The 26087-nt window shown below is 41.5% G+C and overlaps 1 protein-coding gene across 3 annotated transcripts in view; it reads left to right on the top strand.

Annotated features, from left to right (window-relative positions):
- stk3 (serine/threonine kinase 3 (STE20 homolog, yeast)) overlaps nucleotides 1-26087 on the top strand; it is a 423830-nt gene that overhangs the window by 231201 nt on the left and 166542 nt on the right. For all 3 annotated transcript variants that reach the window (XM_072569764.1, XM_072569765.1, XM_072569763.1), the window contains one exon: nucleotides 14721-14858. In XM_072569764.1, the coding sequence (XP_072425865.1) occupies nucleotides 14721-14858 (138 nt within the window). The remainder of the gene's footprint in view (nucleotides 1-14720; nucleotides 14859-26087) is intronic.

The raw sequence follows: 26087 nt of genomic DNA, 5'->3' as shown, positions 1-26087 counted from the left end.
CAGTGCAGCATAGACAGGATGCAGACCTGGGCTGAGAAATGGCAAATGAAGTTCAACCTGGATAAATGCGAAGTGATGCATTTTGGAAGGTCGAACTCAAATGCTGAATATAGGATTAAAGACAGGATTCTTGGCAGTGTGTAGGAACAGAGGGAGCTTGGTGTGCAAGTACATAGATCCCTCAAAGTTGCCACCCAAGTGCATAGAGTTGTTAAGAAAGCATATGGTGTTTTGGCTTTCATTAACAGGGAGATCGAGTTTAAAAGCCGCGAGGTTTTGCTACAGCTCTACAAGTTCCTGGTGAGACCACACTTGGAATATTGTGTCCAGTTCTGTTCGCCCTACTCTAGGAAAGATACAGAGGCTTTGGATAGGGTGCAAAGAAGGGTTACCAGGATGCTGCCTAGATTGAATGACTTGCCTTATGAATAGAGGTTGACTAAGCTCGGACTTTTCTCTCTGGAGAGAAGGAGCAAGAGAGGTGGCCTGATCGAGGTATACGAGATAATGAGAGGAATGGATAGAGTCAATAGCCAGAGACCTTTCCCTAGGGCAGGATTGACTGGCACGAGGGGTCATAAGATCTTTATGATATTAGGAGAATAGTATAGAGGGGATGTCAGAGGAAGGTTCTTTATGCAGAGAGTTGTGAATGCATGGAATGCGTTGCCAGCTGTGGTGGTGGAAGCAGAGTCATTAGGGACATTTAAGCGACTGCCTGACATCCACATTGATAGCAGGTTGCGTTATTTTATTTTAGATTAGGATTAATTCTCGGCACAACATCGTGGGCCAAAGGGCCTGTTCTGTACTGTACTTTTCTGTGTTCCAAGTTCAATGTTGCACTTGAATACACCAGCACCTCTTATTGCCATGCTGCTAAAAAGACACTTTGAATGCAGGGACAGGCATCCAGCTCAAGTATTCAATCAGGCCCTGACAACATTCCGGCAATAGTGCTCCAGAACTTGCCACTTCTCTAGCCAGCTGTTCCAGTACAGTTACAAGATTGGCATCTACCCAAGAATGTGGAGAATTGTCCAGTATGTCCTGTACACAAAAGGCAGGACAACCCCAACTCAGAAAATCACTGCCCCCATCAGTCCATTCTCGATTATTAGTAAAGTGGCAGAAATATCAGCAAGAGTACAATCAAGCAGCACCTGCTCAGTGACGGGCAGTTTAGGTTCTGCCACAGCTACTCAGTTCCTGACCTCATTACAATCATGGTTCCAACATGGCTAAAGAGCCGTATTCCAGAGGTAAGATGAGGGACAGCACTTGACATGACATCAGATTCATTCAACCAAATGTATAGCAAATGGATATGGGGGCAACTCTCCACTGGTTAGAATCACACCTGCCATATAGGAAAATGGTTGTAGTTGTTGGAAGGCCAGTCTTCTCAGCTCATGTCAAACCCAGGACATGTTTGCAGGAGATCTTCAAGGTCGTGTCTTTGGCCCAGCCATGGTCAGCTGCTTCATCAATGACTTTCTGTCCATCATAAGGTCAGAAATGGGATGTTTGGCAATGATTGCACAGTGTTTTGCATCATTTACGACTCCTCAGATACCGAAGCAAACCATGTTCAAATTCAATAGGACCTGGATAATATCAAGGCTTGGAGTGACATGCCAAGTAACATTTGCACCACACAAATATTAGGCAGTGACCATCTCTAATAAGAGACAACCTAATCACCATGGCTGAAAATGTGTTGCTGGAAAAGCACAGCAGGTCAGGCAGCATCCAAGGAGCAGGAGAATCGACATTTCGGACATGAGCCCTTCTTCCGGAGGAAGAGAGCTTCTTCAAGGAAGGCATCCTTGTAAGAGGATTCGCAGTAGGTTAAAATCTTCTAGGAGAAAGTGAGGATTGCAGATGCTGGAGATCAGAGCTAAAAATGTGTTGCTGGAAAAGCGCAGCAGATCAGGCAGCATCCAAGGAGCAGGAGAATCAACGTTTCGGGCATGAGCCCTTCTTCCTAATCACCATGCCTTGATATTGGCAGTGTTACCATCACTGGATCCCCACTACAACATCCTGTAGGGGGGGGGGCGGGGTTACCATTGACCATATATTTAACTGGATCTGCCATTTAAATACAGTAGCTACCAGAGCAGGTCAGAGGCTAGGAATATTGGACATGTAATTCACTCCTGAATCCCCAAAGCCTGTCCACCATGTACAAGGCACAAGTCAGGTGTGTGGTGAAATACTCCTCACTTGACTGGATGGTTGCAGCTCCACAACACTTAATAGCTTGACATAATCCAGGACAAAGCAGCCTACTTGATTGTCACCACATCCACAAGCATCCACTCCCTCCATCACCAATGCTCAGCAGCAGCAGTGTGTACTCTCTACAAGATGAGCTTTAGAAATTTGTTAAAGATCCTCTGTCAGCAATTGCTAAACCCACGACCACTTCCGTCTCAAAGGAGAATGGCAGCAAATACATGGGAGCACCACCACCTGCAAATCTTCCTCCAAGGCACTCACCACTCTGATTTGGAAATATATCATTGGTGCTTCATTGCCATCGGGTCAAGGTCCTGGACTTCCTTCCTTAAGGGCATTGTGCGTCAACCTCTAGCACATGGACTGCAGTGATTCAAGAAGTTAGTTCAGCAGCATCTTCTCAGGGTAACTAGGGACAGGTAAGAATTGCTGGCCAGCTAGCAATGCCCACATCTCATGAGTGAATTTAGGAAAAAGGATGCATTCCAAGGTTTTTTTTCTCTCTCATCACGTTCTGTCAGTGACTATCTGGATATTGTCAGCATTCCTGCCTTGCCTTACAGTGCATTGCCCAGTCAGCTAGAGCTTAAGGTTGCTTTATTTCCCTGCCTCTTAACATGTACCCAAATTCAGGTAACTTGACGTGACTGTCAGCAGTTGTCAGTGAAAGGGTGGACATCCACTGTATGGCATTTGCTACTCCAATCTCAGATCTGCAGCATGTGGCATTGATTTAGCTACAAATGTACTATGTGTACTTCAAGCAAATGGCCATGTTTCAGACTGTATGTCTCACTCAAATCCATGGAGGCACCAATCAGTGGAGCCCAGCACAGTCAAGACCAGACTCAGTCCAGATGCTTGGGCACTAAAAGGTGTCAGGGTGGCCCACTCAAAATTGGGTTATTTGTCTAATAGCTCCAGTGTAGTCAGTCTGGAAAAGTTATGGGAATGGATAGGGAGCTGCTTAAATATCAATAAGAGGTATGGTCACTTAATGTTTGTGGCCAGCTGGCTAAGCCATACAAGTGGATGGGCCATGGTCAGACTGAAGGGTTCCATCTGTCAAAAGTCAAGAGTGTCCTCAGAGGTCAGTGTTATTGGAAGGAGTCTGTGAACATTAATCGTAATGAGTGGAGGCAGAGTGCTGAGATGTGGGCATGGGGATGACAATACTGATGGGGGCCATCTCAGCATAGAAGAGGGAAAGACTATAGAGCACCTGAGAAGGAAAGGGGTTGTTGTTGATGGTAAGCAGCATCCTGATTTCTGCAGTGGGGGATGCGCAGTGCAATACCAGGCCTGGTATGTTCATCTCGTATCTCTGTGGCTATGGGGTGGTGAATGTAGGCAGAAGCAGATCCAGATACACAGGTTGGATTGGTGTCAAGAGTGTGGAATAGCATTCTTGATGAAGAGCTTATGCCCGAAACGTTGATTCTCCTGCTCCTTGGATGCTGCCTGACCTGCTGTGCTTTTCTAGCACCACAGTCTTGACTCTGATCTCTAGCATCTGCAGACCTCATTTGCTCCTAGGTTGGATTGGTACTTGGAGCTGTCCAAAGTTTATGGGTTTAGTGGGGAGGGTTACCAGGAAGAGGATGCTACAAGGTAAGGTGGAGCCTGGAACTCACTCTGTGAGAAGTAGCTGCTGTTGCCTACCATGTTAAAAACAACTGTGCAACAGCAATGAAAGTGTCTGTGACTTGCACTGGTAGGCATTTGTTTGGAGACTGTGCTGATTTAGGCAATGACCTCAGAACAGGCTGACAAAGTCTGGTGGCTTGGCATCTCGTGGTGGGAAGAAGAGGGAGCTTCTTTGTAAGACCTTGAGTCACTGCTCACAAAGCATTATTGTGCTTAAAAATGTGCATGCAGTTATGAAGGAAATCTCTAAAATATCACTGCTTGTCCTGGTGTGCAATGGCCTTTCAAATATGGCACCAGCAACAAGGATGATGGTCTTTTTTGGGATATCCCAGCAGTGGTGCGTACTTCCAGCTGATGTGAATGGTAGAATTGAGCAAACATCTGTCGAGGGGCACCTTAAGGACAGAATTGGTAGTTAATGAGGAGAGTTTGGGATAATTGTGTTAGAAAAGTTGCTCGGAATTGTGGAGACAAACCTTTCATAAAACTTGACAAAATAAGACGTTGCCAAAATATGGTAAAATTCCTCTCCTAGCTACACTTCATGTTACAAAGTGTAACTCTTTCTAAAAGCATAAAGGTCAGGATCAATGTATTTCTTAAAACAAATCAGGGCACAGAGTTCAACATTCACCTACATTATGGAGCTTGTAGAGCACACTCTGATTTCACTCCAAGGATTCATATGGCTTTGTTGCAGCTACCACACCTTAATGCCCATCAGCAAACCTATCCCTTCCACAGTTCAAAGCCAGTAGATTGACAAGACTTCTACCAATCAGAGCCCTGCGCCCACATCACAATTCCTCCCATTTTCTAAACCAACAACAAGGCAGCTTGGGTTTCTGTGAGTCCTGCATGTTTTGTGTCTGGTCATTTTCCTGTGTGCATTATTTGTCTGTAGAACGGCATCCAGGTACTGTTCCTGGGAAGTGAGATATAGTCTCCCTGGAAACAGAAGGGGTTGATGTAAGTTCAAGTTATTTCAAAATATTTCCATCACTGGGGAATTCAATGCCATGTGGATGAACAGGGAATGACTACTGCTAATCTGCCCTCAAGGCTGAAGCTTTTTCATCCACCTACAACCAGAAAGTCTGTGTGAATGATGTATCTGGCATGAGTGTGGTATCCAAGAGTCCTAGAATAATTAGAGTGATATCTGGTTCAGTGATCTATAAAAATTTGTGACATCTCAGCTCAGACAATGCAGACTTGTATTTGCAGATATATTCTATTTTCAAAAAGCACACAATCTGTAGGCAGTCAGTCCATGTGACATTTTCTCAAGTCCTACTTTGGAAATAGAACCAGCCTGACTCAAGGTTGCGTTACAGACAGACTCTAACCTCACACTTTTAATGCATTGTCTGAGCTGAGATGCCACTTCTTTTTTATATAAAACCCTTTAAGTTGTCGCGGGAATGTGACTTGAAAGAAGTTCTGGGATTTACACATTAATGAATAGAAAACTACAAACCCTGTTCGAAGTGATTAAAGACTATGATCGTGCCCCACTAGTTACCCGATGAAGGAGTAGTGCTCTGAAAGCTGAACTTCCAAATAAACCTGTTGGACTATAACCTGGTGTTGTGTGATTTTTTAACTTTGTCCACCCTATTCATATGGCTTTGTTGCAGCTACCACACCTTAATCCATTCACTGATGTCTTTTGTAATGTGATATTTTGGTCCCAGCCTATTCTGTCTTTCACCAACTTTCATAATAAAAATGGCGTATTTTGGGAATGATTCAGGATTTGGTGTAACAGCACCACGTTTGGTGGGGTATAGAGCATGAGCACTGCGATCCCTAGATAACATAATGCCCATCAGCGAACCTATCCCTTCCACAGTTCAAAGCCAGTAGATTGACAAGACTCCTACCATTCCTACTATTCCAATACTACTACCTCCACATCACGTTTCACAAAAACACAAGTGCATTAATGTCTACAATACAGAAAGTGATTATTTAGTCCATTCTGTCTTTGTTGGCCCTTTACTGAAGCAATCCCAATTTTATCCCTGCTCCCCTACACTTTCCATATGGGCCATCAAGATGGAAGGCTAGCAGTAAGTCAACTGAATATACCCTTATGCAGTGGTAAGTGAGGTGCAGAATCATTTAGAGATGACTTACATACTTTCATGTCAGTTGATGAACATCAGTATTTTCTGTGAGCCATGTGCTGGCAAGGATGTAACTTGGTGATTTCACATTGTATTGAAAAGCTTATTGAAGCTTCCTGTTGATAGTTAGTGATAGAAATCTTATCATGAAATGCTTATCATGCTTTTCTGTTGACTGAATGGATTTTGAGGAAGTATCAACACTGACCTGGCTGTGATCCACAACCCAGTACAGAATAAATTTGAAGGTGGACCATCTGAACTTTCTTTTAACTTAATCCCTCTGTTTAGGACAGGTACATCAATAAGTTTGACATTGTTCCTTCTTATGTTATCCATTGGACTCTTCAATTAAAAGATCAGGTTAGCTCAGTTACATTGTGTCCTTCACAGTCAAGAGGCCCCTGTCAAACAAGTATTTATTACAGCTGTTACCACACTGATAGGAAAAGGAAAAGATAATCTTGCAGATAAAGGTGGAGCACAGCAGCTCAAAGTTCGTCTACTGTGGAATGGTAGCCTCCAGAAAAGCACATAGTTTTATCTGTTACCTGTCATAATAAACTTAATATGAATTCTGTCTAAATGGAGTACAAACAATTAATTAACACTGTGCAACTAATCCAATCATTTTTGTATTCCGAGAAATGCAACCAATCATCTTTGTAAATTTCAAAAAATGTGTTGTGAGAAAAAGTCATCAAATTTGAGTTGCATTGTTTTCCACAAGCAGAACACTGAAATACAACATACTTAAAATCTATTCCACATGCAGTCTGCTGGAATAAAGGCATTATAATATAATTTTGCAGTAATAGTTTCTGAGATGCCTCAAGAAAAGATTTGAGAACAAGAAAGAAGGTATTGTTTCTGTTCTGTGACATGGAGAAAAATAAAGCACAGTGATGATAAAAGGCATTTTTACATAAACTAATTTCTGAGGATCGGTTTGATTTTTCTTTCACTCGAGAAGATGGTATCAACATCTTCCTATCCTGTCATAAAATACATTGACCTTCTAACCGTTTTCAGGTTGTAATGGTTGTTATTAACCATTAGAAGTTTCTAACAACTCCCAATGCTTTGGCAACCTCTTGTGGTCCTGATTGGTAGCACAACACTACAGTCTTCAAAATGCTCATGGCACTTTTAAACAAGCTTTCCTTCCAATGTCCTTTGTCACAATAACCTTTACAATTCTAACTTACTGCAGTTTTTAGCATGAGGTTTGCTAAAACATTCCAATTGTCTCATTGGTCTGTTGGAGGGCTTTGCTTACTCATTAGTTTCAAATTTGATTCAAAATTACAGTACAGTATCTTTGAATTACACTAGGGACTTGAGGAAGATGCTAAAACTAAAACAGTTAGCAGCAAGAGTAAAATTCGGTGATGAAATTGAGGATGAAACAATGTTCATGCTTGGTTTGCCTGCAGTTTTGAATGATGTAATCAGAATCGGAATGGAATATTTAATGTCACTGAATGTTTAAAGGTTGGAGACGTAGAACATAAAATCGTGCAGCACAGTACAGGCCCTTCAGCCCTCAATGTTGTGCAGACCTTTTATCCTACTCTAAGATCAGACTAACCTACATATCTTTCATTGTACTATCTTCCATGTGTCTATCCCAGAGTTGTTTAACTGTCACTAATGCATCTGACAATATTTTTTTCGTACTGCTGAGAAGGAGAACAGAAAGTTTAATTGAATTTGGAAAAGCTAAGATTTTAGTCAATCATTTCTGAAGCAGAAAGAGATGGAACAGGCAATATTAAAGGAAAAGAAAAACTTCTGCACATCCATCAGTCTTCGGGCAAGTTACAAAACTGTACATTCGAGCTCCTCCCCTGGTTGATGGTTGCTGAGTCAACATTATACTGCACAAGGCCCTTTCAAAATCATGTCATTAGTATTGGTGCCTCTGCCTTTAAAGATCACCATCTCTTCTTCCAAGCATTTTGTAGCGTGAGAGTCCCATTGAAAAGCCAATTGGTGCCAGTGATGCATTGGGGACAAAAATAAATTGCATCAATTAGAATGAATCTTAAATACCACAAAAAGCAAAAAAAAACAGTTATGAAGTGGCTGATAAAAGATTAATTTTGAAATATTTGTTATTGGGTGCCATTGTCACTAACTTTTTCATGTGGGTATGATTTTGACCTGTTTCTTGTATGTTAGAATGGCAAAAAAAATTTACATCCCAAAGTAATATTCAACTCAATGCTGCCGACTCCAGGATTCAGAAAATAGTAGCCTTGTTGAATTCCTAATTATTTTCCAGTCCCATTTCAAATTTTGCAGTTAGGATTGGTAGCTGAGTATGGAAAATGCAGGTTACTATTATAAGGAGTGGAAAATTCCAACAAGAAAGAAAATAACTTGCAATTTAACTGAAATATTGTCATTACACCTGAATCATATCTGAGTATGGGAAATGTAAGTGCTGGAAACAACAATGAAAGCATCACGCAGAATCAAAATACAGAACTGTGTTGAAAGGCACATAGTTACTCTGTTTGGAAATATTCAACAAGTTAGGTGATTTAATGGCACAAGTAGAACTAAATGGGTATGATATAATTGCTGTCTCAGAGACATGGCTACGGGGTAAACAGGGCTGCAGACTATCCCCCACTATCAACATCTTCGGAGGTTATCATTGACCAGAAACTCAACTGGACTCACCCGATAAATGCAGCGGCTACAAAAGCAGGTCAGAAGGTAGGAATACTGTGATGAATAACTCACCTCCTGACTCCTCAAAGCCTATCCACCATCTACGAGGCACAAGACAGGAGTGTGATGGAATACTCTCTACTAGCCTGGATGAAAGCAGCCCAACAACACTCAAGAACTTTGACACCATCTAGGTCAAAGCAGCGCACTTGATTGGTGCAACATCCACAAGCATCCACTCTCTCCACCACTGATGCTCAGTAGCAGCAGGGTATACTATCTACAAGATGCACTGCAGAAATTCACCAACCATCCTCAATAAGCACCTTCCACACCCACAACCACTTCCATCTAGAAGGACAAGGGCAGCAGATACATGGGGACACCACCACCTTCAAGATCCCCTCCCACTCGCCATCCTGATTTGGAAATATATCACTGTTAAGTCACTGTCACTGGGTCAAAATCCTGGAATTCCCTTCCTATGGTATCATGAGTCAACCCATGAGGGTGGACTGCTGTGGTTCAAGAAGGCAGCTCACCACCACATTCTCAGGGGACACCTAGGGACAGGCAATGAAGTGTTGGCTAGCCAGCGATGCCTGCACCCCAAATGAATAAATAAAAAAAAGACTGAATATTTAAGGATAGTCTGTTGGGAAGGAAAGGTGAACAGGAAAATTAGGTGGCAATCCTGATGATAAATAGTGGAATCGATACATTAGTGAGAGGGTATCTTAGATTAGAAGGCAAATATTGGTGGGAAGGAAAATAGAGATGCATATAATGGATAATATAGTAATCGTAGGAAACTCCAGTCTATATTTAAAAAATGGGTATCTAAAATGATCATCAGTGCTATGGAGGACAAATTCCTGGAATGTGTACAAAATAGTTTTCTGGATCAGTACTATGAGAACCAAAAAGGAAACAGGCTTATTATTCAGAGGTTTTCCATTTAAGACAGAAGGTGAAGTTTTTTCCTCAGAGGGTCATGAGTCTTTGAAACTTTCTTCATGATAAGTTGGTGAAAGTAGAGTCCTTGAGTATTTTTAAGACAGAGATAGATGGGTCTGTATTAAAAAGGTCTATCCGGGTAGGCAAGATTTTGGATAGGTTACAATCAAATCATCCACAATCTTTCTGAATGGCACAACAGCCCCAAGGGGCTGAATGGTCTTCTGTTACTAATTCATATGTTTATATGTTAGCTAATCAATAATTTTGTAAAGGACCATCAGACTCATAATTTGAGAGAATGTTCTATTGTGTTTGAAAGGTGATGCAATTCAATTGGGAATGAGGTTATTTAATCCAAAAGAAGGAACCTATGAAGATACGAGAGAAGTGATATACAGCTAATGCTAGTATTTATAAAATGTAAATCATGTTTGACTAACCTGTCAGAGTTTCTTGGCAGTGTTACTTGCAGCATAAAAAAAGGAGAGCCTGCAGTTGTGCTATATTCTGAAGATTTTTGATGATGTTCCATACAATTTAGTTAATAAAATTATGACACAGGATAGAGTATAATGTAACTGGCATGTATTGAGGATTGGTTAAGATCATAAGATAAAGGAGCAGAAGTAGCCTTTCAGCCCATCGAATCTGCCTGACAATTCAACGAGATCATGACTGATAATCGTTAACTCCACTTTCCTGCCTTTACCCTATCCTTGCTTTTCTTATAATTAAAAATTTGTCTATTTCAGTCTTGAATAGACTTAATGACCTCGCCTCAAATAGCCCTCTATGGTAAATAATCCAAAGATTCATGACTCTCTCAGAGTAATTGCTCTTCATCTCTGTCTTAAACTAACAAAAAGGAAACTGAGAATAAGAATAAATGGGCCTTTCTCAGGTTGACAGGCTTTGACCAGTAGGGTATTGCATGGTTCAGTTCTTGACCTCCAACTATTTATAATCTATATTGCAGATTTGGCTGAGTGTAATATTTCCACGTTTTCAGTTGACACAAAACTGAGTGGGAATTTGTATTGTGAAAATTATACAAAAATGATTGTGTACTGAGCAACAGGGTTTCGGATGGAATATGCATGGGTTTACTCTGGATGCTCTGGTTTCCTACCACAGTCGAAAAATGTGCACGTTAGGTGGATTGGCTGTGCTAAATTTCCCAGAGTGTCCCAGGATGTGCATGCTAGGTGGGTTAACCTTGGGAAAGACAAGGTTACAGGGGTAGGGTATAGGGATGGGTCTGTGTGGGATGCTCTTTGGCGGGTCACTGTGGGCTTGATGGGCTGAATAGCCTATTTCCACACTAGAGTTTCTATGATCAATGATAAGATGGATATATTCAGGTAGGAGAGATGGAGGTATCAAGTATTTCTTAAATATTATGGGATTTTTAATTTTTTTTCATTTTTTAGTGGCTAGCCAGCATTTATTCCCATCTCTAGTTGCCCTTGAGAAGGTGGTGGTGAGCTGCCTTCTTGAACTACTGCAATCCACTTGCATGGATTGACCTACAGTGCCATTAGGGTGGGAGTTCCAGGATTTTGACTGAGTGACAGTGAAGGAATGGCGATATATTACCAAGTCAGGATGGTGAGTGGCTTGGAAGGGAGCTTGAAGATAGTGGGGTTCCTATATATCTGCTGTCCTTGCCCTTCTACATGGAAGTGATCTTGGGTTTGGAAGGTGCTGTCTGAGGATGTTTGGTGAATTCCTGCAGTACATATTGTAGATAATACACCCTGCTACTCCTGAGTGTCCGTTTGGAGAGAGCAGATGTTTGTGGATGTGGTACCAACCAAGCAGGCTGCTTTGTCCCAAATGGTGTCGAGCTTTTTGAGTGTCTTTGGGGCTGCATTCATCCAGGCAGGTGGGGAGTATTCTTTCGCACTCCTGACTTGCGCCTTGTAGATGGTGGACAGGCTTTGAGGAGTCAGGATGTGAGTTACTTGCCGCAGTACTCCAACCCTCTGACCTGCTCTTGTAGCCTCTGTTTTTATGTGGTAATTCCAGTCAAATTTCTGATCAATGATGACTGCCAAGGTGTTGATAGTGGTGGATTCAGTGATGGTAACACCACTGAATGTTAAGAGGTGGCATGAATTTTACATGCCGCTTGTCAGCACAAGCCTGGATTCTGCCCAGATCTTGTTGCATTTGAACGTGGACTGCTTCAGTGTCTGAGAAGTTGTGAATGGTAGGCCTAGGACTCTACCCTAATGAACATCTGCAGAGATGTCCTGGAGTTGAGATGACTGACTTTCAACAACCATGACCATCTTCCTATGTGTCAGGTATGGCTCTAACTGCAGGAGAGTTTGCCCCTGATGCCCATTGATTTCTGTTTTGCTAGGGCTCCTTAATGCCACACTCAGTCAAATGCAATCTTGATGTCAAGGGCTGTCACTCCCACCTAATCTCTTTTGTCCATGTTTGAACCAAAGCTGTAAAGAGGTCAGGAGCTGAGTGGCTCTGGCAGAAAACAAACTGGACATCACTGAGCAGGTTATTGCTGAGCAGGTGCTGCTTGATAGCACTGTCGATGACACCTTCCATCACTTTACAGATGATCGAGAGTCGACTGATGGGGCAGTAACTGGCAAGCTGGGAAGAGATTTACCAGGATGTTGCCGGGTATGGAAGGCTGGGACTTTTTCAGTGGGGCATAGGAGGTTGAGAGATGACCTGATAAAAGTTTATAAAATAATGACAGGTATAGATAGAGTTGATGGTAGTTGTCTTCGCCCCCAGATGGGGAATTTCAAGACCAGGGACACATTTTTAAGGTGAGAAGGGAGAGATTTTAAAAATACACAGAATTTTCTATGCAGAGAGTTGTTCGGGTGTGGAATGAATTTCCTGAGGAAGTGGTGGATGCGGGTCAGTTACAATATTTAAAAGACATTTGGATGGATACATGAATAGAAAAGGCTTGGAGGGATATGGGCTAGGAGCAGGCAGGTGGGACTAGTTTAGTTTGGGATTATGTTCGGCATAACCCAACTGGTTTGTTTCCATGCTGTATGACTCTATGACTGTGACTGTACAGGATGTACTTGTGCAGTATTGATTTCTGAAGGGACCTTGGTGTCCTTGATCATATGTCATTGAAAACAATGTCTTCAATCCATCCTCATGTACTGCTTCTTGACTCTGTCCAATGCATTTATATATTTTCTATAATGCATGATCCACAACTGTACACAATAAACCATCCTAAGTCTAATGAGCATCTTCTACAAGTTCAACATCACTCCTTGTTCTTATACTGTTATTCTCCTAAGTTCAGGGGTTCCTTAAGTAGGGGATGGGAGGACAAATGGAGTTCCAAATAGTATGTTGACAATTATTACAAGAGAATTTGAGTACAAAGGTAAAGATGCCTTGCTTTCCAAATCAAGATTTGGGAATTGTCATGACCACTCAGTGAAACTGTGACAGAATGGGTGGACGCTTATGAAAGCTGGGACCCTTCTATTAGACCATAGTTGTGACTAAGTGAGAGCTTCATGGCATTCATTTTGATAAAGATTTCTATTTGGAACTCCATTTCTATGAGGGTGGATTGAAGACATTGTGAATGTTCTCCCTGATGAGAAGGTGGCTGAGAGAAGATCTGCTTGAAGTTTTCAAAATCATGACCGGATTGGATAAAATAGATCGCGTGAAGTTGTTTCTGCTTATAAAAGAAACAAGATCAAGAGGGCATAGATTTAAAGTGATGTGCAAACAAAGCAAAGGTGATTTAAGAAAAATCTTTTTCACACAACAAATTGTTAAGGTATGAAATGCACTGCCTGGAAATATGGTCAAGTCAACTTCAATTGAGGCATTCAGAGGGCATTGGATTGTTTATCATTTGGTAATGGTGTGTAGGGATATGGGAAAAAGGCAGGAGTTTGGTTCTAGGTAATAAGGCTGGACTAGATATTACAGATGGTGTAGGTACAATGGGCTGAATGGCCTCCTGCATCATAATGATTTTGTGATTTTAGGACTGAGATGAAGAGAATTTTTTTCACTTGGAGGTAGTGAATCTTTGGAATTCTCTTCCCAGAGAGCCGTGGAAGCTCAGCAATTAGGTAAATTCAAGGCAGAGATTGATAGATTTCTAGATATTGATGACACCAATGGTTATGGGAATAGCTCAGGAACAAAACTATGTAATGCTTTACTAATTGCACTGGCAATACAGGAGCAGGAGTAGGTTACTCTGCCCGTCAAGCGTGTTCAGCTATTGAAAACTGTAGGTGATGAGCCACCTCAACATCATGAGAATTGTTTGAAGAAGTCGGGACTGTTCTCCCTGGAGACAAGGCTTGATTAAATAAATGTAGCATAATACATTATTGAAAGGATTAATAGAAACGAGTATGATCACAACATTGCAGCTACAGGCTCAATGGGCAGTGAGTTGGCCAGGATAGCACTGAACAATTATAAGGAAATTGGTCTGTACCATTAACCTCAGTTGATATTTTAAAGTAGACCATGAAAATTATTTTATATCCTTAGTATATGTGGTTGATAAACATTAATGTTAAAAATTGAGGATTCAGAATATATTATATTTAGAAATAGAGATAGTGCTGAGTCAGCAAGTGTGTTTTCAAATGGCTGAGATCCACTGAGAATAATTATTTAGGTGGGAAATTATCCTGGCACTAAACAGCAGTCTTTTGGTTTTATCTGTTTGGTCAGGAAGTGCCTTTGGTTCCATTAAGCAGGTCAAAAATGGAAAGCTTCTCTTGAGACTGATAAACAATAATAGATAAAATAAAGTATGAAGTGCTCAATGAGATTCAGTTTGCATAGAGGAAATTTAATGGGAAATAACTACATTGGTAGCAGATGGACTAGTTTCCTGAACTTCATTCCTGACAGAAATTCTAGATCGGTAAAAAATGTGTACATCAGATTTACTGTCAGATAGAGAAGGTGAATAAAAGGATTTGTTTATTTGACTGCTTTAAAACTCAGATGATTTTGATTTCCATGTCCAACTCATTTTCGCCCTTCCTTTTCTTTTAAAAATAGGCTATTTTTATGATTCCCACCAACCCACCACCTACATTCCGGAAGCCAGAGCTTTGGTCTGATGAGTTCACGGATTTTGTCAAGAAGTGTCTAGTGAAGAATCCAGAGCAAAGGACTACTGCAACACAACTTTTGCAGGTTTGACAAAACAGCTTTTCAGTACTGCCTTGTTAGTTTATGTAGGAAAATGCATTTTATGTTGCGAAGTTTAAGTATAATTCATATGTAAATTGCAGCTTTATTCACAATATAAGCCCCCAGGGCCTGACCATGAGCATGTAAAGCAACAAATAGCTGTGCAATTCAAGAGGCACCAAAGGAAGTTAGGAAATTGGGCCTTGCTATGATCCACACTGTTGCATGGTAAAGGAGAAGAGACCCACTATATGATGGCCAGACATCTGCAGTTGCAAGACCTTGGGCACCATTTGTGTATCCAAAGATACTTGTGTACTAACCTTGTATTTGGATCTATCATAGGAGACCTGACTTTGGCATCTCCACTTTACTGTGAATGGAATCACAGAATTGGTACAGTGTAAAAGGAGACATTCAGTCATTGTGTCTGCAGTAGCTCTCTGAGCATTTAACATTGTCCCAATCTCCTGCCTTTTCCCTGAGAAATACTATTTGTTGTAGTTTTGTGAAATTGGTGTCAAGGATGAAGGCAACTTATCCAGTTGCTATCAGTGTCACCATGGTATTAAACAGTACAACAGGATTTTTCTGCACTGCTGCAGAAAATTTGAAGTTTAAATCTATATTAACTAATCTTATAAAGAAGCAAAGTATTTAAAAGAGAAGGATTGCAGAATTCCAAGTGTTACAGTGCATGAGTCATGAAGGGTTGGTATGCGGGTGCAGCGGTAATTAAGAAGGCTAATGAAAAGTCTGTTCTTTATTATGACAGGAATGGTATCTCTCAGTTGCAGGGCACTAGTGAATTGAATTGGCACTTGAATTCTGTGTGCAGTTGTGGTGTCCTTATTTAAGGAACAATGGTATGGAGGCAGTTCAGAAGAGGTTTACTAAATTGATAGCTAGATTGAGCAGGTTGTCTTCTGAGGAAATATTGGACAGACCGGGCTTGGTTCCACTGGAGTTTAGAAGAGTGAAAGGTGAGTTTATCAAATTATATAACATTCTAAATAGTTTTGACAAGATGGTCATTCATAAGTCCATAGCAAGGAGCACAGTTTTAAAATTAGGGGTTCCCCTTTTTAGGAAAGAGATGAGGAAACATTTTTCTTTCAAAGAATTATGCAACTTTTGAATTCCATGCCTCAGAAAGTAGTGGAAGTGGGATCGTCGAATTAGTGAGTTTTGAGAAGATTTGTAGCTCAGGTTGAGGTTCTGGATGTAGGTTTGCTCGCTGAGCTTGAAGGTTTGTTTTCAGACGTTTCATCACCATACTAGGTAACATCTTCAGCGAGCCTCCGAATAAAGCAAGCAAACCTACATCCAGGGGCCTTGAATATTTTTAAGGCAAAGGCGAATTCTTGTGGAAGAGATTATTGGAGGTATTTGGGAATGTGGAATGTGGAATTCAGAAATCAAAAAACAGCAATGATCTTATTGAATGGCAAAACAGCCTCAAAAGACTGAATGGCCTATTTCAGTTAATACTTTTGATGTACTAATACTATGCGAGGAAAAATATTTCTAATTTCCCAGTTTAAATGAAGTATTAACTGGACAGCAGCAGATCTTGGTATAATCCAGCATCCAAGAAGAAATCATGTGTTTTCAGGATCCAGATTCAACTGTTCCTTTCATGGATTCCCAGTTTTGAACTGCTCAATCTATTTGAAATTATTTCATTCAATGCAGTGGTAGTGCCAGGGTATTCTCAATGTGAAGACAGCACTTTGGTTCTCCAAGGACTGTAAGGTTGGCTCACTCCTATTCATACCATTGTAGACTAATGCACCTGTGAAGTCCCCAGCCCAAAGGTCATTCTGACCTTGCAACCATCTTCTACATGGTGCTCAACATAGAGAAATGATTAATCAATGAACAGGATTCTGTAGGTGGAAAATGAGCAAGAGGTGTCCTTGCTTATACTTGACTCGATACCATGAGACTTCACAGAGTCTGGACTATATGTTGAGGACTCCCTAGATAACCAATGTCCAATGTGTGCAGGAGAGTTTCCTGACACAATATGTAGATAAGCCAACAAGAGGTGAGGCCATACTGGATTTGGTTCTGGGTAACGAACCAGGCCAGGTATTAGAACTAGAGGTAGGTGAGCACTTTGGGGACAGTGACCACAATTCGGTGATTTTTACTCTAGTGATGGAGAGGGATAAGTGTGTACTACAGGGCAAGAGTTATAGCTGGGGGCAGGGAAATTATGATGCGGTGAGGCATGACTTAGGATGTGTGGATTGGAAAAGTAGATTCCAAGGCAAGAGCGTAATTGATATGTGGAACTTGTTCAAGGAGCAACTATTGAGTGTCCTTGATAAGTACGTACCTATCAGGCAGGGAGGAAAGGGTCGTGTGAGGGAGCCGTGGTTTAATAAGGAATTGGAATCCCTTGTTAAATGGAAGAGGGCGGCCTTTGTAAAGATGAGGCGTGAAGGTTCAATAGGGGCGATTGAGAGTTATAAGGTAGCCCGGAAGGACTTGAAGAGAGAGCTAAGAGCAGCAAGGAGGGGACATGAAAGGTCCTTAGTTGGTAGGATTAGGGAAAACCCTAAGGCTTTCTATAGGTATGTTAGGAATAAAAGAATGACTAGGGTAGGAATAGGTCCAATCAAGGATAGTAATGGGAAGTTGCGTGTGGAGGCTGAAGAGATTGGGGAGGCACTGAATGAATACTTTTTGTCAGTATTCACTCAGGAACAGGACATTGTTGTCGATATGAATACTGAGGCACGAATAAGTAGAATGGATGGCTTTGAGATATGTAGAGAAGAGGTGTTGGAAATTCTGGCAAGGGTGAAAATAGATAAGTCCCCTGGGCCTGATGGCATTTATCCTAGGATTCTCTGGGAAGCAAGGGAGGAGATTGCAGAGCCATTGGCCTTGATTTTTGTGTCCTCTTTGTCTACAGGAGTAGTGCCAGAGGACTGGAGGCTAGCAAACGTGGTTCCCTTGTTCAAGAAGGGGAGTAGGGATAATCCTAGTAACTATAGGCCAGTGAGTCTCACTTCTGTTGTGGGCAAAGTCTTAGAGATAGGATTTATGCACATCTGGATAAGAATAATGTGATCAAGGATAGTCAGCATGGTTTTGTGAAGGGCAGGTCATGCCTCACAAACCTTATTGAATTCTTTGAGAAGGTGACTAAGGAGGTAGATGAGGGGAAAGCGGTAGATGTGGTATATATGGATTTTAGTAAGGCATTTGATAAGGTCCCCCATGGTAGGCTACTGCAGAAAATACAGAGATATGGCATTGAGGGTGAGTTGGAGGTTTGGATTAGGAATTGGCTGGCTGGAAGAAGACAGAGGGTAGTAGTTGATGGCAAAGGTTCATCTTGGAGTGCCGTCACTAGCGGTGTTCCGCAAGGATCTGTTTTGGGACCATTGCTGTTTGTCATTTTTATAAATGACCTGGAGGAAGGGTTAGAAGGTTGGGTGAGCAAGTTTGCGGATGATACGAAAGTCGGAGGAGTTGTAGACAGTGAGGAAGGATGTGGCAGGTTACAGCGGGATATAGAGAAGCTGCAGAGCTGGGCAGAAAGGTGGCAAATGGAGTTCAATGTAGCTAAGTGTGAGGTGATTCACTTTGGTAAGAGTAACAAAAAGATGGGGTACTGGGCTAATGGTCGGATACTTGGTAGTGTGGAAGAGCAGAGGGATCTTGGTGTCCATGTACACAGATCTCTGAAAGTTGCCACCCAGGTAAATAGTGCAGTGAAGAAAGCATATGGCGTACTGGCTTTTATTGGTAGAGGAATTGAGTTCCGGAGTCCTGAGGTCATGCTGCAGTTGTATAAGACTCTGGTGCGGCCGCATCTGGAATATTGTGTGCAGTTTTGGTCGCCATACTATAGGAAGGATGTGGAGGCACTGGAACGGGTGCAGAGGAAGTTTACCAGGATGTTGCCTAGTATGGTAGGAAGATCCTATGAGGAAAGGCTGAGGCACTTGGGGTTGTTTTCATTGGAGAAAAGAAGGTTTAGGGGTGACTTGATAGAGGTGTACAAGATGATTAGGGGGTTAGATAGGGTTGACAGTGAGAACCTTTTCCCACGTATGGAGTCAGCTATTACAAGGGGGCATAGCTTTAAATTAAGGGGGGTTAGATATAGGACTGATGTTAGGGGCAGGTTCTTCACTCAGCGAGTCATAAATTCATGGAATGCCCTGCCAGTAGCAGTGGTGGACTCTCCCTCTTTATGGGTATTTAAGCGGACATAGGATAGGTATATGGAGGATAGTGGGTTAGTGTAGGTTAGGTGGGCTTTGATCGGCGCAACATCGAGGGCCGAAGGGCCTGTACTGCGCTGTATTCTTCTATGTTCTATGTTCTAACCATTACCCAAACACATATCACTCTGCTACCATTTCTGGGAGGACTGTCCCAGGAAATACCCAGGGATGATGAAGGTGGCATCTGAGATACTGTCGATGAGATATGATTCTGTGAGAATTACTATGCCAAGTTCTTGCTTAACTATCTGTGGGACAGCTCTCCCAATTTTGGCACAAGCCCCTATATGTTAATGAGTAGAACCTTGCAAGGTCGACAGGGCTGTATTGTCATTTCTGATGCTTTTGTTGATCCTAGGTGGTTCAACTTTCACTTCTTCTATCAGGGATAGGCAACAAATGTGCTGTCAGTGACACTCACATTCTGTGAATGAATAAACAAATGCACGGTTCCATTTAAGCCTTAGGTATTAGAAGGATGCTGGATTATGCCAAGATCTGCTGCTGTGGGCCTTTAGCAACAATATAGTTGTACTTAGTGTTATGAAGGTGCTGGTGTGTACTGTACCTTTAAGAGAGAGTGGAAGCTGGCATGGACCTAGAGAGGCACAGAGTGTGCTAAAAGATTTAAAAATGTAACATTTGGTTTAAACAAACAGCTGGAGGTGTGTTACCATGGTATCAAATTCAGCCAATGAGTTTAAATTATGCCCCAGATACCAAAATCCAATCGACTTTAAATTTTACTGTTTTGGATGACATCAAACCAGTGAAATGAACTAATGTTTTGGGGTATAAAATCAAACATTTCGAACAGTTAGGGGGCTAACAGCAAAGAGTTACCAAGTATCAACAGCTCCCAGCAAACGAGCTCTCTGAAAGGTATCAGTCCATAAGAAATTCATGCAGCAGAACCCCAAAGAAGACCTAGAGAAATCTACAGCGAAAGTTTGACATCCAAAGGTGACAACTGATTTTGAAACGTGATTTGTTTTTGTAAATCTTATTTGAGTTTTTTTTATTGGACCTGTATTGTGGAGTGGGAGGTAAAAGATTGGTTTAAGAACAGAGTTGTAAATAGTTGTTGCCTAATGTTCTCTTTTGGACTTAAAGAATAAGATTGTTAAATGTGAAAAATTCTGTGGGTCTGGTTTAAATTAGCAGAAAGGTTTATCCCGTGTCTTAACAGTTTTGGGGGCTCATCCAGGATTACTGAATTGGTACCAGAAGCATATAGACAGCAGTTCCGACACATAAAGAAGGAATCAGGTCAGATTTATGTTGAGTTTGAAAGAATTAAACATAGTTATTTTGATTGATGGCCTTAAAAATAGATAAGACCATTGAGGCTTTAAGAGAGATTATTCTACTGGAGGAGTTTAAAAACACACTTCCAGAAATGGTAAGAATTCACATAGATAAATAGAAAGTTCAGAAAGTGAGAAGGGCAGCAGAGTTAGCAGATGCATGCATGTTGGTCCATAAGACAAACATCTGGCAAGAACTTCATCCTTTGAGGGATAGAAGTTGGGAGAAGGAGAGATCCTACGCTACAAGTTAAAGAGTAAAGAACACTGGTAAGAGTTTACCACAAGTCAAAAAAGAAGCCCAAGAGGGTGTAAAGGAGGTGAAAGGTCTCAGGTGTTTTCACTGTAATGGATTGGGACACAGTAAATTACAGTGCTGGTGGTTTAAGAAGGGCACTGGGAAAAGTTGTTGTCTCTGCCAGAAAGTGGAACGCATACAGTCACAGTGCTGGTTATTAAAGAAAGGCAGTGTGGGAGAAGAGGTGGAAAAGAAGCTAAGCCAGTGGCATTAGTGAAAGCAGTAAAGGAAACCCCAAGAAGAGCTGAGGAATTGCAGGAGAGTGCACAGTGTAGGCAGGGGCTGGGTTTGGAGTTAGTGCCTGATGTCTATAAAGAATTTGCCTTTGTGGGTAAAGTTTACTCAGATAGAACAGGGGGCAAAGGGAAAGAAGTTATAAGTTTGAGAGATACAGGATCTAACCAGTCTCTAATAATAAGAGATGAGTGAATTTGCACTCTTTCTGATCTGTTACCTAAGAGTGTAGTAATTTAGATGGACAGAAATTTAGCATTCCCCTTGTAAGATCAGGGTTGAAGTGCCAACTTAAGACTAGAGAAGTAACAGTGGGAGTGATTGACAGAGTGTAAGTTCCAGGAATCTAGTTTGTTCTCGGGAATGATTTAGCAGGCTTGAGGGTGGGAGTGACACCCCTTGATGTGGAGAAGCCCAAGAAAGACCAAAAAACTGAGGAGTTAAAAGAAAAATATTCTGGTACTTTCCCAACTGTGTAGTAACAAGATCCCACTGTCATAACTCATATCATGAAGCAAAGCCTAAAGAGAAAGATGAAGGAGTTGAGGTTCAGTTAGGATGTAATGGTGCACGAAAAACCGGAACAGGCAGAGAGACTGACAGAAGTGTTTAGTCCTGAAAGGCTAATGGACTTGCAACAGAAAGACAAGACGATACAAGATATATATGTGGATGCGTATCCTGAAAAGGAGGCAGAGGATATTCCTGAGGGTTATTATGTGAAAGAACTGGAGGAACAGGTGTTAGTTACAGCCTCTCAGAGTGAGGATTCAAGTCCAGATGTTGTGGATTTTGATGTGCCTCAAAATTTGTTAAAAATAAAGAAGTTCTTGGGCAGTGGGATAGGTTAGTAAACTGTTTGTATCAGGAGCATAGAACATAGTTGAAATGTTATTGCAATATGTAGGAATCAGATGGGGAGGACTATTGCTATTGTACGTGAAGTAGATGTAGGGAATGCAGTTTTGGTAAAACAACACCCCCATCAGCATAATCCTTTAAATGCCAGACAGGTCCAGAAGGAAGTGGATGCCATGCTCAACAAGGATATCACTGAACCAAGGCAGATCAAGTGGAGTTCGCTGATTGCCTTAATTCCCAAACCTGATGGGACTCAACGATTTTATGTGGATTATCGAAATGTCAACTCCATAACAAAATCAGACTTGCATCCGATACTGAGATTGGAGAACTGTTTCGAGAAAGTTGCACAAGCCAATTATATCTGAAAATGTGTTGCTGGAAAAGCGCAGCAGGTCAGGCAGCATCCAAGGAACAGGAGAATCGACGTTTTGGGCATGAACCCTTCTTCAGGCTCATGCCCGAAATGTCGATTCTCCTGCTCCTTGGATGCTGCCTGACCTGCTGCGCTTTTCCAGCAACACATTTTCATCTCTGATCTCCAGCATCTGCAGTCCTCACTTTCTCCTACAAGCCAATTATATCACCAAGTTGGACTTAATGCGTGGTTATAGGCAGGCACCTTTATCAGAGCCGGCGAAAGAAATTTCTGCATTTGTAACTCCAAATGGGCTATATCAATTCAAAGTGATGCACTTTGGAATGAAGAATGCACCCACCACATTCCATGAACAGAGTTGTGGCTGGGTTAACCAACTGTGTAGTATATTTGGACAATGTAGTGATCTTTAGTAAGTCCTGGAAAGATCACATGGTACAGATGGCAGAGCTCTTTGAATGACTACAGGAAGCACAACTGGTAATAAACTTAATCAAAACTGAATTTGCGAAAGCAGAGGTGACGTTCTTGGGACATAACATCAGTCATGGAAGGTTGACCCCATGGAACGCAAAGGTGAAGGCCATCGAGGAATTTCCTTGATCAATCTCGAAGAACGTGCATTTCGATTTTGGGACTAAGCGGAACCTATCAGAAGTTTGTTCCAAACTTCAGGAGTGTAATGGCATTGTTAACTGCTGAATTGCTGAAGAAAAACACAAAATTTTAGTGGACAGAACAATGCCAAGAAGCATTCAACCATTTAAAAGCAATGTTAACCACCACACTAGTCTTAGCTACACCAAACTTTTCAAAATGCTTCAAACTTGTCAGTGATGCTGGTGACATAGGAGTTGGGGCTGTACTACTACAGGAAGATGGTGATGGGATTGAACTGCAAGTTGGTTACCTTTCAAAGAAACTCAACATCCTCAAGAAGAAATGCCCCCTGATTGAGAAAGAACTATTAAGTTTGGTACCGGCCTTACAACATTTTAAGGTGTACGTCATGAACAATGTGTTAGAAACAGTTATATTCATGGATCACAATCCTCTACATTCTTAGAACGCTTTAAAAACAAGAATATGAGGCTATTTCGTTAGAGTCTTATTTTACAGACTTTTAATTCAAAAATTGAACATGTTGTGGGTGGTAAGAATGTAATCACAGATGCATTATTATGGATTTAACTGATAAAGTATAGATGAGATTGGTATCTATTCAATGTCATATATATGTGGGAAGAAGATAATATGAACTTAGATTAAAGTTATATGTGTGTCATGGTAAAGTGGTGAAGGAATAGAAGAAAAAGCCATCTTTTCATTATGATGGTTCACTTTTTCTTAATGAGGGAGGTGTTATGAAGGTGTAGGTGTGTACTGTACCTTTAATAAAGAGTGGAATTGTCACGGACTTAGTGAGGCACAGAGTGTGCTGAAAGATTTAAAAATGTAGTATTTGGTTGAAAAAAATAACTAGAGCTGTGTTACCTTGGTACAAAAACAAATTCAAATTCAGCCAATGAGTTTAAATTATGTCCCAGACACCAAAGTCCAATTGACTTTAAATTTTACTGTTTTGGCTGACATCAAACCATTTAAATGATCTGACATTGGACATCTGACATTTGACATTTTGAACAGTTAGGGGGCGAACAGCAAAAAGTTAACAAGCATCAACAGCTGCCAGCAAATTAGCTCTCTGAAAGGTACCTGTCCATAAGAAATTTGTGCAGCAGAACCTCGAAGCCGACCTAGAGAAATCTACAGAGAAAGTTTGACATCTGAAGACGACAACTGGTTTTGTAATGTCATTTTTCTTTGTAAATCTTAATTGGGATTTTTTTGTCAGACCAGTATTGTAGAGTGGGAGGTAAAAGATAGGTTTAAAAGAAAGGAGTTGTAAATAGTTATTGTCTAATGTTCTGTTTTGGGCTTAAAAAATAAAATGGTTAAATTTTGTCTTTAGGTAGTGATATTTGGGATAGTTCTTTGCCACTCGACATTTCACAGATTACGGTGAAAGGTGAGCTATTCTATGTGTCTGGTTTAAATTAGCAGAGGGGTTTACCCCATATTGTAACATTAGCAACAATATGTAAGCTCATGGCCTGGTATATCTGTCATTCTACCACTACCACCAAGCCTGGTGTTTAATCCTGATACAATGAATACTGCATGTGGGCAAGTCAGAAACAGCACCAGTCATATCTAAAGTGTCAACTTGATGAAACTGCAAGAAGCAACTACTGGTATGCTAAGACAGAGCTAAACATCCCCACAATCAAAGAATAAGATCTTACCTCTACAGTCTTGTCACACCCAATTGAGAATATCAGAGGACAATTAAACAACTAAATAGAGGACGAAGATCAAAGTAGCCCCATTCTTAATGATAGTGCTTATTATATGACAAGGTGTTGAACGCTCTGGATCTGTACTGGATGGGGTTTAGAAGGATGAGGAGTGGAATCTGATTGAAACTTACAGAATACTGAGAGGCCTGTACAGAGTGAATGTGGCGAAGATATTCCCGATGTCTTGAGGGTAAAGCCTCAGAGTGAATGAATGATCCTTTAGAACTGAGATAAGGAGGAATTACTTCAGACAGAGGGTGGTGAGTCTGTGGAAATGATTGTTGCAGAAGACTGTAGAGGCTAAGTTATTGAGTGTATTTAAGACAGCGATAGATAGGTTCTCGATTGGTAAGGGAATGAAAGGTTGATTAGATTCCCTACAGTGTGGAAACAGGCCCTTCGGCTTCAGTTGTACTGAAGCCCTGCCCTCTAGATTGAACTGGGCCCCTAGCCAGGCTGTTCCAGTACAATTGCAACACTAGCATCTACCCAGCAATATTGGAAATTGCCTTGGTGAACTCTTTTGCAATACAGGACAAATTAAACCTGGCCAGTTAATGCTGTATCAAGTTACTCCCAGTCATCAGCATGTCATGGTAGATTGTCATCGACAAGATGTCAAATGGCATTTACTCAGCAATAACCTGCATGCTGAAGATCTGTTTGGGTTCTCCCAGGGTCGTGCAGTTCCCAACATTAGTCCTAACACTGGCAAATTACTGAACTCAAAGAGAAGTAGGTGTGACTAGCTTTGACATCATGGATGCATTTGATTGAATATGGCATCAGAGCCCTAAGAAAAATAGAGTCAAGGGAATCTAGGGGAAAACTCTGATTGTAGTCATACCTAGCAAAGAGGAATAATATTTGGATTGCTGGAGGCCAACTATCTCAGCCATAGAGTCATAGAGATGTATAGCATGGAAACAAACCATTTGGTCCAACCCGTCCATGCCGACCAGATATCCCAACCCAATCTAGTCCCACCTGCCAGCACCCGGCCCATATCCCTCCAAACCCTTCCTATTCATAAACCCATCCAAATGCCTCTTAAATGTTGCAAATGTACCACCCCCCAGCACTTCTTCTGGCAGCTCATTCCATATACATACCACCCTTTGTGTGAAAATGTTTTCCCGTGGGTCTCATTTATATCTTTCCCCTCTCACCCTAAACCTATGCCCTCTAGTTCTGGACTCCCCGAACCCAGGGAAAAGACTTTGCCTATTTACCCTATCCATGCCACTCATAATTTTGTAAACGTCTATAAGGTCACCCCTCAGCCTCCGACGGTCCAGGGAAAACAGCCCTAGCCTGTTCAGCATCTCCCTATAGCTCAAATCCTCCAACCCTGGCAACATCCTTGTAAATCGTTTTTGAACCCTTTCAAGTTTCACAACATCTTTCCGATAGGAAGGAGACCAGAATTGCACGCAATATTCCAACAGTGGCCTAACTAATGTCCTGTACAGCTGCAACATGACCTCCCAACTCCTGTACTCAATACTCTGACCAATAAAGGAAAACATACCAAATGCCTCCT

Source organism: Chiloscyllium punctatum, chromosome 5 (genome assembly GCF_047496795.1).
Source record: "Chiloscyllium punctatum isolate Juve2018m chromosome 5, sChiPun1.3, whole genome shotgun sequence".
In the NCBI taxonomy this organism is placed as follows: Eukaryota; Metazoa; Chordata; class Chondrichthyes; order Orectolobiformes; family Hemiscylliidae; genus Chiloscyllium; species Chiloscyllium punctatum.
The sequence above is the reverse complement of the archived record's forward strand: the minus strand, read 5'-3'. Positions and strand labels throughout refer to the sequence as shown.